General features: G+C 40.5%; 1 protein-coding gene across 1 annotated transcript in view; it reads left to right on the top strand.

Moving 5' to 3' along the window:
* Window positions 1–889: 889 nt before the first annotated feature.
* smarcc1a (SWI/SNF related BAF chromatin remodeling complex subunit C1a) overlaps window positions 890–14,886 on the top strand; it is a 29,529-nt gene continuing 15,532 nt past the window's right edge. Inside the window, exons 1-21 of the mRNA XM_078252152.1 lie at window positions 890–1,130; window positions 2,554–2,673; window positions 2,813–2,898; window positions 3,189–3,270; window positions 3,723–3,815; window positions 3,976–4,045; window positions 4,303–4,372; window positions 4,858–4,933; window positions 5,281–5,406; window positions 6,879–6,997; window positions 7,477–7,610; window positions 9,257–9,316; window positions 9,465–9,502; window positions 11,013–11,134; window positions 11,536–11,607; window positions 11,721–11,834; window positions 12,477–12,630; window positions 12,811–12,921; window positions 13,016–13,075; window positions 13,476–13,734; window positions 13,961–14,122. Coding sequence (XP_078108278.1) covers window positions 945–1,130; window positions 2,554–2,673; window positions 2,813–2,898; window positions 3,189–3,270; window positions 3,723–3,815; window positions 3,976–4,045; window positions 4,303–4,372; window positions 4,858–4,933; window positions 5,281–5,406; window positions 6,879–6,997; window positions 7,477–7,610; window positions 9,257–9,316; window positions 9,465–9,502; window positions 11,013–11,134; window positions 11,536–11,607; window positions 11,721–11,834; window positions 12,477–12,630; window positions 12,811–12,921; window positions 13,016–13,075; window positions 13,476–13,734; window positions 13,961–14,122 — 2,314 coding nt within the window. The 5' untranslated portion in view covers window positions 890–944. The remainder of the gene's footprint in view (window positions 1,131–2,553; window positions 2,674–2,812; window positions 2,899–3,188; window positions 3,271–3,722; window positions 3,816–3,975; window positions 4,046–4,302; window positions 4,373–4,857; window positions 4,934–5,280; window positions 5,407–6,878; window positions 6,998–7,476; window positions 7,611–9,256; window positions 9,317–9,464; window positions 9,503–11,012; window positions 11,135–11,535; window positions 11,608–11,720; window positions 11,835–12,476; window positions 12,631–12,810; window positions 12,922–13,015; window positions 13,076–13,475; window positions 13,735–13,960; window positions 14,123–14,886) is intronic.

The following is a 14,886-nucleotide window of genomic DNA, read 5'->3' as shown; positions in this document are numbered from 1 at the left end:
TCTGTTTAGTCTGGCTTTTAATACGTAGCAATGGTGTGACAATTTCATTCTTCTGTTTCTTTGTAACCTTTTCTGATTGTACTGTTTTCTATGTTCATTCTTTCTATTGTATAATATGTGTTTTTACTCTTGGTTTCTGATGTTAAGCACTTTGGATATCTGCTGGTTCTGTAAAGTGCTATATAAATACATTTTGATTGATTGATTGATTGATTGATATAGTAACGTGTATAATTTCTGTATGCATGTGATCGTTGTGCAATATATTCAAACATTGAAATTTGAATACAGTTTATATTACAGGTGCCAAGGTATAAATAGTGGGATTAAATGGGCATCAGTAGACGTGTGCGTTCTTCTTTCCAAACAGTAATAAGATAAGAATGTTTCTAAGAATTTTTTTATTGCAAAAATATGTTTCAAAAGAGCAACACATTAAGGCAGGGGGGTGGAAACGTGATGTTAACAAACAAGGCATATATGATTAGAAAGAAATAATATAGGACAAACTGAGTCAACAAACTACAACTAAACTATAAATGACTCTAAAATAAATAAATAAATAGTAATCAATTGTATTTGTCACATTAAATTATATAAGGCGTAACTACAGTGAAATGTAATTTTTATATAATATTAAATAAATAATAATAATTATAGAATCTATAATAATTATGAAACTATTACGTCACATTGCAGATTTTTTGTGTGCATGTTTTCTTTTTATTACTCTCCAAAAGGACAACAGCGTGTAATGTAAACAGACAAACGTCCCGTGTAGACACACGGGACACTACATTTCCCATAAGCCCTATATTATCGAGACGATCAAGACTCGCGACACTTAAGTGTCAACACGTTTGCGGCTGCGCAATATCATTCGAAAACTTGCACGGTGAGCGACGCCGTGGAGGAGAAAGACAACGCAGCGAACAAAACACACAATGGCGACGGCGGCGACAACGGCAGGCGGAACGGGCTCAGGCGGAGCGGCCACCGGCCCGGTCGGCGGCGGAACCGCAGTGGGACGAAAGAAGGACGGTGGTCCTTCCACGAAATTCTGGGAAAGTTCAGAGACGATTTCCCAGTTCGAGACGGTGCGGCAGTGGATCGGAAAGCACTACAAGAAGGTGAGCTAGCTAGCTGCTTTGGTTCTCCATTGATATCTATGACGGCCCGCGTCCCGCTAGCACAATGGAGCGCTGCTATCCTAGCTAGCTGCTGCCACACAATAACTTACTCAAGTTAAAGTTTAAGCAGTGTATACAAGCATTTACTTTTGTTTGCGAGTTTCAGATGATACCCAGTTAGCACATGTTTGTGTCAACATGCCACAAAATAGACTCTGGCGTTACTTGAGCGAAGCTGTTTATCTATAAGCTAGCTCGCCGTTAGCTAGCTAACCGCTCATTCAGTGCCGTTTCTAATAACACACATGCGGCGATAATGTTTACAAACGAGCGGCAGATTGAAGTTGCAGCTACTGCAGTTGTTCATCTTGTATTTGCAGCTTTTCTCAATTCACAACATTTTCACGAAACTATGAGCATTGCAAAAGGCCCGAGAAGCTAACTATCTGTTAATCACGGAACACCGGGCAAAAAACATATTATTAGCAACATGGAACCAAACTTGCCATTGTATTCCTATTCAATTACATTGTAGTCAGAAAATAATCGTCAGATCACTGTGTGCGTTTTGCAAGCACCGTTATATTTTCTGCTGAAGAGTGAGCGGTGTTGAGTTTTGTCAACACAGCAGCATACCACTCACCCACTAATTTAGCCAAACAAAGAATTGTCCTCCTGTCTCTTCATGCCCTCGTTCAAACCCACTGACACGCTTTAGCCGGTTATGTTAAATAAATCAATTACAAACCTAGATGAGGAATTGTGGATGCAACTAGTTTTAAACTCAGAACTAAACATGGAAACAAGCTTCTGCAGAATGCCAACACAGATGCTTGGCTTGAGTTTATTTATATGCCCACTGTACGTAAAACGGATAAGTTGGATGTATTTTAATGCTAGAAGTGGGTCTCCGTTATAAATAGACCAGGTCTTGTGTGAGCTTTTCCCCCTTTTTAGTTTTGGCTTGTCCTACTTTTTCATAGCAATACCTTTGCAGCATTGTAGCTTAGTGCCAGAGTAGGAGTGGACATTTATTTGTGGCCAGGAAAAGAAAATCATGTATGCGTGAGACTTGGTAGATAGCGGGACCCGTGACAGCAAATATCTACCTTGTTGAAACGGCTTAATGGCAACTTATCACAATCTTTAAACGCAGCACCACACTGGACTGCGCAGGCTCCACACTTACATGACATGTACGTTTACTATGAAATTAAAATGTGAATAATTATATTCTCAGCCCAACTCAAAGCTGACATTTCCCTGCTTCACTTTTTACATTAGAGTTGTGATACTGTGTTGTTCGGGACTAATTGTGTGTGTGTGTGTGTGTGTGTGTGTGTGTGTGTGTGTATGTATGTATATCAGTTTACTGGTTTGTGTTAATACATGTTTTTTTTTTTTTTTATCTGTCTTGTCCCAGTATGTCCAGAATGACTCCCCCTCCAGTAAATCCTTGGCGGGCCTGGTGGTCCAGCTGCTGCAGTTCCAGGAGGACGCATTTGGACGCAGGGTCAACAATCCTGCCCTTACCAAGCTACCTGTAAGCACAACACATGCTTTTTATTTCTATTAAACCACATACATTTTGTGGTGTTTGTGCTCTGTGGCGTTTCTGAAATCCATGGCTAACATACCCTGTGTGCTGAAGCGTCATATCCTTATTGATCTTCTATCTTCAGGCCAAGTGTTTCCTGGATTTCAAGGCAGGAGGTGCTCTCTGTCACATCTTGGGTTCAGTCTACAAGTTTAAGAGCGAGCAGGGGTGGTGAGTTAACCCTTATTTAAACCCTCACGTAGTCCTGATATGTAACCAGTTTGCTTTGTCAAAGACAAAGAAGCTCCTTTTTCCACTCAAGTTCATTTTATTATAGCCCAATATCACAAATTTGCCTCAGAGGGCTTTACAATCTGTACAATCTGTTCGTGCTTTCACACTTGCACGCTCTTGTTTTCACTCTTACAAAACGCTGCGTTATAGCTGTTGTTTGTTCTGTACTTGACTGCTGCAACCACATCTCATTGCATGTCTTACTGTTCTCTGTCAACCACTCCCAGGCGTAGATTTGACCTGCAGAATCCTTCCCGGATGGACAGGAACGTGGAAATGTTCTTAAATGTAGAGAAGAACTTGGTCCAGGTATGACCGATACGCTCCCTGCGCAAGCAGCTTACGGATGAACAGCTCGGTGTCCCCAATTAAAATTTCTGCTGCAGTCTGTCAATGCTCGTTGTGTATTTAGTTGAACAAACTTGTTTGGTCTTATTGGAACGATCCTGCATATGGAGAAAGACACCATAAGTAGTTGTATCATTTTAACTAGGCTTCATTTTTTCCCCAGTAAGTAACGCCAGAGTTGTACGGTTCTAGTTAACTGACAATAAGCTGCTGTTATGAAGTCTTTGTGATCTGACCTGCATTATTTAGTAATAGTATAGATGTTTTTCTTTTTGTAACCTCTATGCAGTTTTAATCAAACCAAACTGGATGGATGGATGGATAGATAGATAGATAGATAGATAGATCGGAACATACATTTTTGTGATGAAAAATATTGTTTCTGGTTCTAATTTAATGTTTCGGTACTTTAGAACAACTGCTTGACTCGACCCACTGTCTTCCTGTCGCCGGACATTGAGCAGAAACAAGCCAGTAAGCTCAAAGACATCATCAAAAGGCACCAGGTGAGCCCAAACGTAGTATGTCAAACTAGCCAATGAAATAATTTGTCAGTGAAGTAGAAAGGCTGTTTTTTTTTTTTGTTTTTTTTTCTAATTGCAAACTCTGTTAAATCTGTGTATCTTTGGTTGTTTATTATTATTTTCTCCATTCTGTCCTCTCCAGGGTTCCATTACTGATGACAAGTCAAAGGCCACCCACCACATCTACCCCTCTCCATCCCAACATGAAGAAGGTAATTGCTGATTGTCTTCCACATTCAGTATATCTAAAATCAGATATTTTTTTTATATATTGTACTAATAAAAAAAAAAAATGCGAGATGCATTTCCTATAATGATAACACTTTACATATAGTTGTAAGTAAATATGTGACTGGTAATCCTATCAGTTATTTTGTAATATTAGACATGCTTTTCGTGTAATACTTAGTATTTCGTATAGTTTATTGGCCAATGTGTATATGTCAGCATTGGTTTGTGTGTGTTGCAGAGGAATGGCTTCGCCCTGTCATGAAGAAAGACAAGCAGGTGCTGGTTCACTGGGGTGTGTCCCCAGACAGGTGAGCAGAGAGGAGGATAAAGAGGCGAACAAACAAGGCGCCTAACACTCGTATATATTTTTTTGTTCATACCACGCAATTTTTGTTGAACCAACTCTCAACATCTTCTCTTATATTTCCTTAGTCTGTCATCAAAAACTTATTTTAAAATGATTATAGTCAGTTAGTAAAGCAGGAGGGCAGACACGATGCTCCAGGGTCGTCACATTTTTCAGTGTTTTTTTTTTTTTTTGAGTTCTCTACTTTGTTTTTGGATGTAGATTTGAATTGATGTTCAATTAGATAAACGCCAAATAATAAAAAAACAAAACCAGTGCCATACCAACAGTGCTGTTATTTTTATATATATAAATAAAACCCAGATTAATTTTCAATACCGAATGTTTTTCATTTTATTAAGCATTTTATTTTTTATATTTATTGAACTGTGGCATGTCAGTTCATCGATGTCGTACTTATCGCTGACCCATTTTTTATTCTATTAGCTATGACACCTGGGTGTCAGCCAGCGAGGTGGATGGGGACGTGGAGGACCCCCCCAACACTGACAGACCATGGAAGGTGAGCAATGAGGAGTACAAGCAGAGAAGGAACTTTTAGCAAGCTCAACATCTTGAAACCAAAACGGACTTTGGTATTCAAAAAAGAAAAAAATGTATCCAGTCAAGCCCTCAATTTAATTTATTTAGAATTTTTATTATGGCTAACGAGTTGAAACACTTTAAATGTCTAGTTCATGTTTGTTAAAAGTGACATAATATCCAATAAATGAAAATCGGGGGATCAGCGTAAAGAGATGATTTAGATTTTAGTAGGATAAACAAAGAATAAAAAACAATCGGCACACTGAGACTCGATCGTGTTGAACGACTTGCCTCAACCCCCGTCTCCGTCGCTCCCCCACTCAGGTCCATGCCAAGTGGGTTTTAGACACCGATGCCTTCAATGAGTGGATGAATGAAGAAGACTATGAGGTAGACGAGAACAAGAAGCCAGTCAGCTTCCGCCAGAGGATCTTCCCCAAGGAGGAGGAGGTAGGTATCTTGTGTGTGTGTGGAGTCTGAAAAGTTTTTTTTTTTTTTTTAAAGCCCTCAGCTCATCAGTACAGCTTAAAACCACTGTTTGTTGTTAATTGTCAGCAGCAACTTTCCTGATTTCTCCCACATAATAACCCATTAACTAATCAACAAAAGACACAAAATGTTCAAAGTGGCTGTTCATGAAGAATATAAATCAAATAATGGTCATGAATTATGTACTGTATGGAAAGTTGGTGATGAAAATAAGTCTGAATGGTGTGTGTAAGTGTGTTTTGTTGCATGTGGCTGGGACCTGTGGATTGTGCGTTGTCGTTCTCCTTCGTCTGCGTCTAGCCTCTGTCGGTCTGTTGCCCATCCTTTCCAAACCTTTCTTCACTCTTTGTCTCCTTCTAATGTATTTCAGGGTTTCTGTCATGTTTGGAGAATGATTTTGAACAATAACTAGGATTTCAAATCGAAACAAAAGCTGATAAACTAAAGTAGGTTCACTAGCCACAAATTACTTCACAGGACAAACGCTTTCACATGATTGCAATTAGATGTCGTGAAGAATTCATAAAGAGGGAGAACATTTAGTTTTGGTTTAGAAATTACACTATCTTTTTGACTTGATCTAGTCACTGTCACCTTATGGAAAATACCCTCACAGTTTCTGCTAGTTTAAATTTAACTTGTCATGCCAATGTTTCAATGCTTATATGCCAATGTGTTAATGCTCCCAACTAATTGTGGGAGCAAAAAGGGCAGCTTATCTGAAGCCTGTTTGATTCAGAGATTTTGATTAACTTACATTTGGTTGAGAGTGCACAATGGCGAAAAAAGAATCGGTAAACAACCAGAAACATAGTATGTAGTTGGGCTGCACAATTAATTGCAATTCTGTGGAAATCGCACTGTGGACTAGTGCAAAGTCCAAATCGCAGGGGGGTGCGCAATATTTGTTAAAGGCAAAGTATGTGTTGTTAAATATGTCTCGACCTGCAACTCATATCCTACAGGCTAAAGAAAAAAAATCTTTGTTTGGTACAGATCCTCACTACAATCATTTTTAATTTCTTATCATTTTCAACGAAAAGGAGAATAATGATACAAAAATTATCATTCCCTCCAATATCGTGAATCATAATCACAATATCAGTCAAAATAGTCGCAATTAGATATTTTCCTCATATCGTGCAGCCGTAGTATGTAGGGGATGTGTCTGCTAAAGATGAGCTTTCACCACAATGCACAAATCAAGAAGTGAAGGTTTGGGTTAAAGAGAAACTATTTTGAGATAGTGAACAGTATACAGGAACCCTGGTCGTCTCCTCCACCACCACGGCATCCTCCCCCCCCCCCCCTGCTGTCGTTCTCCCACCGCTTCCCCTCCTTGTGTGTGCAACCGTTCCATCCTCTCATTCTGCGCCTCTTTCTCTCATCCTCCATCCCTCGCTCCCTGCGCTGCACGGGGTTTGTCTGATCAGTCTTCCCGTACACCCGATCGCAAGGAGCGCAAGGCCAACTCTGCCGGCAAGAAGAGGAGGCGCTCGCCCTCGCCGCCCATCACTCCTGCCGAGTCCCGCAAGAAGGGAGGAAAAAAGGGGTAAGGAGGCCACTTTAAATATTCCCCTTAATAGCCAGAGGTAGAGCAAGTCATTGAAGTTGTAAAATAAAAAAGTTTATTGATGTAGCAGACAGGTCTCAGTAATTTCCCTAAACAGCTGGGCACTGTAGTTTTTAGCAAATGTCACTCAAACAAGAGTATATTACTTCGGATGTTACCAAAGGGTCTGTGCACTGGAAATTGAAAATAAATGATACACAAGACATTGGCAGAGTACAACATTGTTAAGTCCAAACACTTCACACATCAGCACAAAACAAAGTCATTTGTGCTGATGGCGTCATGGTCTGCACAGCTGAAGGTGAAGCTGAAAGAAGGAAGCTGTCTGGAACACCTTTTTACATGCCTGATCTTGTGATATTTGGCTTGTTTTGAGCTGCCATACTGACTTGCTATAATAGATATTTGTTGAGGATTTCCAGGGACATTTGACGGACTTATGGCTCTCTTGCTGTCAGGAACCCGGGGCCTCACTGGAAGCAGCGGCGGGGCCACAGGGGTGAAGAGGAGGACACGGAGGAGGACGTAACCAAGGACATGGACGACTCCTCAGCTGGTGCCAGCATGGAGGAGGGCAGCATCTCCAAGAATGGTATATGCCGAGGGTGGGGGGGCTAAGCTGCACAATACATGAGCACTCTGAATGACCAGGTTGAGGCAGCAGTTTGGTCAAAATGTAAAAAGAGAAATGCATTCCCACGGTGGCGTCTTCACATGATTTGTTTTGTCCAAAATGAAAGCTATTAAATTAGCAATGATGATAAAATGGAGAAAATTGGTGAATACTAGCGATAACTTTAAAAAAAAAAAAAAAAAAGTAATCTACTGTACAACATCCAGCTTCATATTAGCCTAAAATGAAATTAATACACGTACATTGTTATTTCTTGTGTATCTGATTAGAGTCAGTTGTCATCTCAAGTTGAACATCGGACCAAGGTATTTTTCAACTCTGTGGGGGGAAAAAAATATTTTATTCAGGCTTAAAATTTGTAAAAAAAAGAAAAGAAATACATTTCTGTTCTTAAGTGTTATCTTTGACCTTGATTGATTTAAGATTTTTTTCTTTGAGTGATGTACAGCAAATCGGTACCAGAGGTCCATTTAAATAATTTATTTTCAATTCTAATGTTTGTGGTGGGTTTTCTGTGATTCCCTGTGGGGTTATCTTACACTGAGGCATGAGGATGACAGAACATCCACGCAACTCATAACAATCCTCTGTCTCTCTCACAGACACACCCCACATTGTCTAGTCAGAAACGTAGGAGAACAGCCTGCGGATAAATGAAGCTTGATCTGTACTCTCCTTTAAAAAAACCCTTTAAAACCAAACACACAATCCTTACTAAAAATGTTCTTCAGGGTTGCATGATACTGACAAAATGTGATATTGCGATATCGATTATGAATATTGCGATGTCAATATTAATTTTGATATTTTTAAATGTATGTAAAATTACAAAAGCTACGGGAAAACGCATCAAAATGGATTCATAACAAATAAAACAAGTTTTCTTACAACACAAGGTTTATTTCAACTGATAGTCATATTGGACTGATACAACATGAATAAATAAGGACCGTGTCTACAGAACAGGACATGTTTTACTGGTTGGACAGTATAAAATATATAAATAAAGAGACCAGGACATGTTTTACTGGTTGGACAGTATAAAATATATAAATAAAGAGACCAGGACACAACTTTTCTTTCTCTTCTCTGATTCGTTCCGTTTTGTTGTCTCTATTTCTTCACTTACACTGTCACTCTGTCCAAACATGCACACACGTGGTACGCTCCATAGGGTTTGTCACGTAGTGGTCCTGTGCGCTGACGTGCACTAACATGTGCACGTGGCACGGTAACTGGCCAATGAAATGATGATCATTATAGCGTTTCAAGCGGGCTCTAAATCAAACCCAACTAAGCCACACAGCCAACGGACGGGACGCAGCGCTCCACAAAATATTGCATACTTGTCGCGACACTTTCGATATAATGTTGCGCAACGTGATATTGCGATAAAGATATTGAGTCGATATATCATGCACCCCTAATGTTCTTTTTAGAGCAAGTCCCACGTTTACAAAAAGCCCCCCAAAAGAGAAAAAAAACACACATACCCTTTCTCTAGCTGTTTTAGTGTCCTCTTTTGCAAAACACAGTGCATGTTAATGCCTCCATGCCCACGGCTGAATTTTTTTTCATCTTTTTCTCTCTTCTTCCATTCACAGCGAATTCAAAGAAAGACAGTGAGAATACTCCAGTGAAAGGAGGGAATGGGGCCGACTTGGGTAAGTATCTATAACGGAATTGATCTGTGTAGTTGTGTATTAATGAAATTAAATAATTCAGAAGAATAATACATTCTTAGATACTTTTCAAAAGGATTAATTGTCCTTGTGATGCATCTCAACTAAAATCTGATTTTACTTTTTCTAGATGACATGGAGGACGACTCTGTGCTGTCTGGTGGAAAGGTAAGATGATTGATGACTCGGACTGTGTGTGTCACAAATGCCCACCAGACATTATTAGAGCTTAGAGTGCTGTTGTCACAGTGAAACATCTCGTGGGTAGGACGCCATTGTTGAACAATCTGCAATCGGGGAAAAAAAAAAAAAAAAGTAAAAGTTTCGGCACACTGGATTCAAGCCCCCAGAAAATGTATTTGACTGAAAAAAGCAATGTTTCAACCCTACTGGATCTTCATCAGGTAAATGGCCAACATGACAAATAGCAGGTTTTGTTACAATCATGTTGACATCATTATTTAAAGGTGCAATATGTAATACTGACAGCTAGTGTTTAAAATAGTTACTGCAGTACAAATTCAAAATACTGGAGAGAGTCGTCACCCCTGTCCCTTCCTCCCCAGACTCGAAGTCCATGGAGATTCCCAGGCTGAGACCGCAGCATCCACAACAATGTTGCTGGACGCTTGTCTCACATAGCCAGACATTACTTCACAGCACAGCGGAGTAGCTAACGTTGCTGGCTATATTATTATCATAAAAGCCTGTGCTCACGCGGACAGACACACTTCCTTGGCTTAGAGAACTGCTAAAAATAATTAGTGCTGTCAGTTAAACGCGTTATTAACGGCGAAATAAACACAAACCCATTTTAACGGCGTCAGTTTTTTTTTATCGCGAGGTTAACGTTCTTTTTGGCCTAGCAAACTTTGTAGTTTTTTTCACATGCTGTTGCAACAACTAGTAGCGTTTAGAAAAACTACAACACCACACCGGATCTAGCTAGACCGGAAACAAAACGACAGGCACGCCACACACACTTGTTGTTTTTCCACTTTTCCATGTTAAGAGCATTAAAATGAGAAAAAATAATGGGACAAAAAGAAATCAAGGGACATTTACAATGGATAAAAATGTGGGATTAATTGCGAGTTAACTATGACATTAATGCAATTAATCGCGATTAATTTATCTTTCAAATACTTCTCCAATATTTCCCCGGGGTTTCTTACTTCTCTGGTCACGCAACTGTTTTGTTTTTTTAGGTTGGGTAGAATCTATCTCCGTTGATCCTGTTGGTTTGTTTGCTGCTTTCATGGCTGTACTAACGTTACAGCTGTAGCGCGCTGGGTTTACCTTTTTACAGGTATATCTGGTAACCCGGCCTGGCTGTCAGAATGGGCAGTTGATAACAACACACAGGCCGAAACACAAACAGAAATTCCGTCACGGAACGGAAATTTCAAAAGGAGAAAATACTGGCATTAGCATTGTTGTCAGAAAAGATGGTATTTCAACTTAGCATGTTTCCTTGACGCTTTGGGGTCATTTTTGGATTTATTACAGTAAATATATTACATATTGGACCTTTTTAAACAATTTCATGAAAGGAGTTGATAATGCATATATACTTTTACGAAAGTGAACTTTTAAAGTTTTTATTGGCATCACAATACTGTTCCTACAGAAGCAGTAATCATTATGCTGACCTGTCTGACTCTTTCTCTTCCTGCAGGATGATGAGGAACAGAGCAAAGCAGAAATCAACCGACTGATGGACGCTAGCGAGGACAATGTGACTGAACAGACTCACCACATCATCATACCCAGCTACGGAGCCTGGTTTGACTACAACTGGTAAGAGCTGGGGAAGGAGGACAAACACATTACTAGTACACAAACGTTACGCCCATTTTTCAGATTATTCTTGTGATAAAATCTGAAATCTGCCACAAATATCGTGCTATAATGCTGAATTTAGTTTTAAGAAGGGGGTACCAAGGCTACTCTTATCTGTCTTTTTATTTAAACCACTAACTGTATCTTGTGCACTTAATATGAAAAACGTGTCTCTCACTATTATGCCTCTCACTATTATAGCAGTCAAATGTGACTCGTAGGTTTAAGAAGATTGCACCTTAAAACAACAGTTAAACAGATTTTAATATAGCAGATAAGGAACCACCGTACATTTTTCAAATCATTGATGAAACCAAATCTTTGATTACTTTTTCCAATTTGTTTTTCTTTGCTGCTAGCATCCATGAGATTGAGAGAAGAGCCCTGCCTGAGTTCTTCAATGGAAAGAACAAGTCCAAAACTCCAGAGATGTGAGTTTGTACACACACCCATCATCCACACACGGTTACAAATGGGTTACAAATGACACGAAAACACCAGACAGGTGCTAATCTCTTTGCGGGTCTTCTCGACTCTTTATCAGATACCTGGCCTATCGCAACTTCATGATCGACACATATCGGCTAAACCCTCAGGAGTACCTCACCTCCACCTCCTGTCGCAGGAACTTGACCGGGGATGTCTGTGCCATCATGAGGTGAGAAAAGTGTTTTTTTTCCCCCCCATGTTTTAAATTTGACAAAATACCTGAAGTACATACACAAACTTAGCTCCAGATTCCCTCCCTGTCCCACATACAAACTTAAAAAGTACTTACTCAAAAGGAAAGACTCCTGTGTAGAGAGCATGCAAATAATCTTGAGTTATTTAATAGATGACTAGTGGTTAATCAACAGTGGTAATATGTCTATATCATATATGAAACCTGCATTGGCAGTGTTTCCATCCATTTGAAATAAACCTGCCAAATATTTATGTATGTTGTATCCTTTTCTGACATTGTATCGGGTGTTTTCAAGCGGAATTCAGTTGTTAATTTCCAAAAAGCCATCTAGCAATGAGAAGACGAGAATCTGATTTCCATGCCATTGCTATACACTTTTTTAGCGATGCATAAAAATATATACTTTTTAAAACCTTTTTGGAAAGTACCCTTTAATGTGCACTAATTGTTGTACAATTCCCATATAAACAAACTTCCAGATACAATGGGAAGGTAAATGCTTTATTTTTTTTTACCAAAGTGTATGCATTCTTAAGATGGGCCAGTATCAGAAGTTCTTGTCACCACAAAGACACAGAATGAATTGCATATGCTTTTATTTTCTTCTGTGTCCAGGGTTCATGCATTTTTGGAGCAGTGGGGTTTGGTAAACTACCAGGTTGACTCTGAGAGTCGCCCTTTGCCCATGGGCCCCCCACCCACACCCCACTTCACCGTGCTGGCTGACACACCATCTGGCCTCATGCCCCTGAACCACAGACCCCCACCGGTAAGGCAGACCAAAATATACAAGGCCGAGTGATCGATGGAAGAAAGTATTTTTTTAAATGGAGAAAGTTGAGTTTTTTTATTACAAAACACAACGAAAGACTGACATAAAGATCTCTACAGGGACTAAAACAAAACTACGTAAACATTGTTGCTCACATACTGTGTTTCATCCCATTAGATTCCCCCTCAACAGCCAATGCCCAACTTTGCCGACAAAGGCAAAGACAAGGCCATCGACCTGCAGAACTTCGGCCTTCGCAGTGACCTCTACAACAAGAAAAATCTCAAGGTCGGCACACGGCTCACTTAACAACCTTCACCACATTATGATTTTATTTCTCTTGAACTCTTTATGTGATCATTTTGCTTTTGGTTCGCAACAGGGTAAAGCTGCCAACTCTACCAGGGATTGGACCGAGCAGGAGACTCTACTGCTGCTGGAGGTGAGGCTCAAAGGACATTAGAGACTTAAGAAACCTGTAAAAAATACTTAATTGGACTTACTGCATGTCATTCGTCTTTAACCTCTATCACTTTCCAGGCAGTTACCCCTTTTCTTTTTCTTCCCTACTTGTCCCTCTTATTCTTTTTTTTAACTCTTTTGTCAGCTCCATTCTCAGTGCCCTTCTTGCATCCTTCCTAGCTTTGTATATTTTCTCTTTTACATTTGAATTACCCATCCTTCCTCAGTAGATAACCCTCATCCTCTCTCTAGCCCATCATTTTCCACTTTAATCTGTTCATCTGTCCTCCCACTCTTTTTCTGTCCACCTCTGTCAACATTGCACACTGACAAGATATTATGACTAAGACTTGCCTATTCACTCCCCTCACCTCTTCCAGGCCCTGGAGATGTTCAAAGACGACTGGAACAAAGTGTCTGAGCACATCGGTTCACGCACCCAGGACGAGTGTATCCTGCATTTCTTGCGGCTGCCCATTGAGGATCCATACATGGAGAGCACTGAGGCCTCCCTAGGCCCTCTGGCCTACCAGCCCATACCCTTCAGCCAGTCTGGAAACCCCGTCATGAGCACAGTAGCCTTCCTGGCCTCTGTGGTTGATCCCAGAGTGGCGTCTGCTGCTGCCAGGGCAGCCCTAGGTGAGAACGGACAGAAGGAAGATAAAACTGCAGAGTCACATGTGAAATCTAAAGTCTCACTATGATTAAAAACATTGAATCGGTACATGCAGGCTCATACCTTTTTTCTAGCTTTCAGTTAATATAACTTTTAATATAAAATTAAACTGGGATGGAACTGATAGATATTGGATGTGGATGTCAATTTTGAATTGTAAATGATTAAATGTCCTCTCTCTGTCTGCAGAGGAGTTCTCCCGTGTCCGTGAGGAGGTGCCGGCTGAGTTGGTGGAGGCTCACGTGAAGAAGGTGCAGGAGGCAGCCAGGAGCACAGGAAAGGTGGACCCCGCCTTCGGCCTGGAGAGCAGTGGCATCGCTGGCACCGCCCCTGAGGAACCAGAAAAGACCGGTGAGTAACGTGACGAGGCGTAGATACAGGACCTGAAGTCGCTGGTTACCGTCTCCCTACCAGAAGAGAAATTGTTTGTTAAAAAAAAAAAAATGTTGTTGGCTTTTATAACCTCCAATTTGGTTTTATTCACAGCAGATTTGGTAGTTTTTGTGTATTGTAATGTATGTAGCCACTGGAGGGCAGCAGATTGTAGCATTGCAATAATATGCAAACATTTAGGCAAGGAAAGGCATCTTTGGGGTGTGTATGAGGACATGTTCATGTGGACAGTGTCATCCCTTCATCCCTACTCACATCCTTGTTTTTCCTCCATCTTTGTCTGAATATTGGGCAGATAATGATCAGTGTGTCTTGCCATTTGAAGGCGATACACGTCCGTTTCTACCAGCAGGGAGGTGAGCTATACAGAAATATTTGTGTGTGCATACAGCCGTGGCAACCGGTGGATTAAAACAACGGTGGCAGATGGGGAGGAGGAGGAGCAGGAAACTGGGTCATCACTGCCATGTGCTTATTCCTTACTCTCTGTTTTGCTCAATGCTTTTATTTAAACAGACACACACACTCTCTCTCACACAACACCAATCATTTGTTATACCTGAATTAATGCCCTCCTGAGCCACAGTTGCAATCGATGAGCTTAAATGCGCTGCCTGGCCTGAAGCTCTCGACCGACCCATGCATCACACAATCAATATTCAAACCCTTAACGCACGCTCAAGTGCACCCGTGACATGGTTTAACACTCAACCGTACACATG

Source organism: Sander vitreus, chromosome 6, assembly GCF_031162955.1.
Source record: "Sander vitreus isolate 19-12246 chromosome 6, sanVit1, whole genome shotgun sequence".
Classification (NCBI taxonomy): Eukaryota; Metazoa; Chordata; class Actinopteri; order Perciformes; family Percidae; genus Sander; species Sander vitreus.
This window is presented reverse-complemented; position numbering and strand designations above follow the sequence as displayed.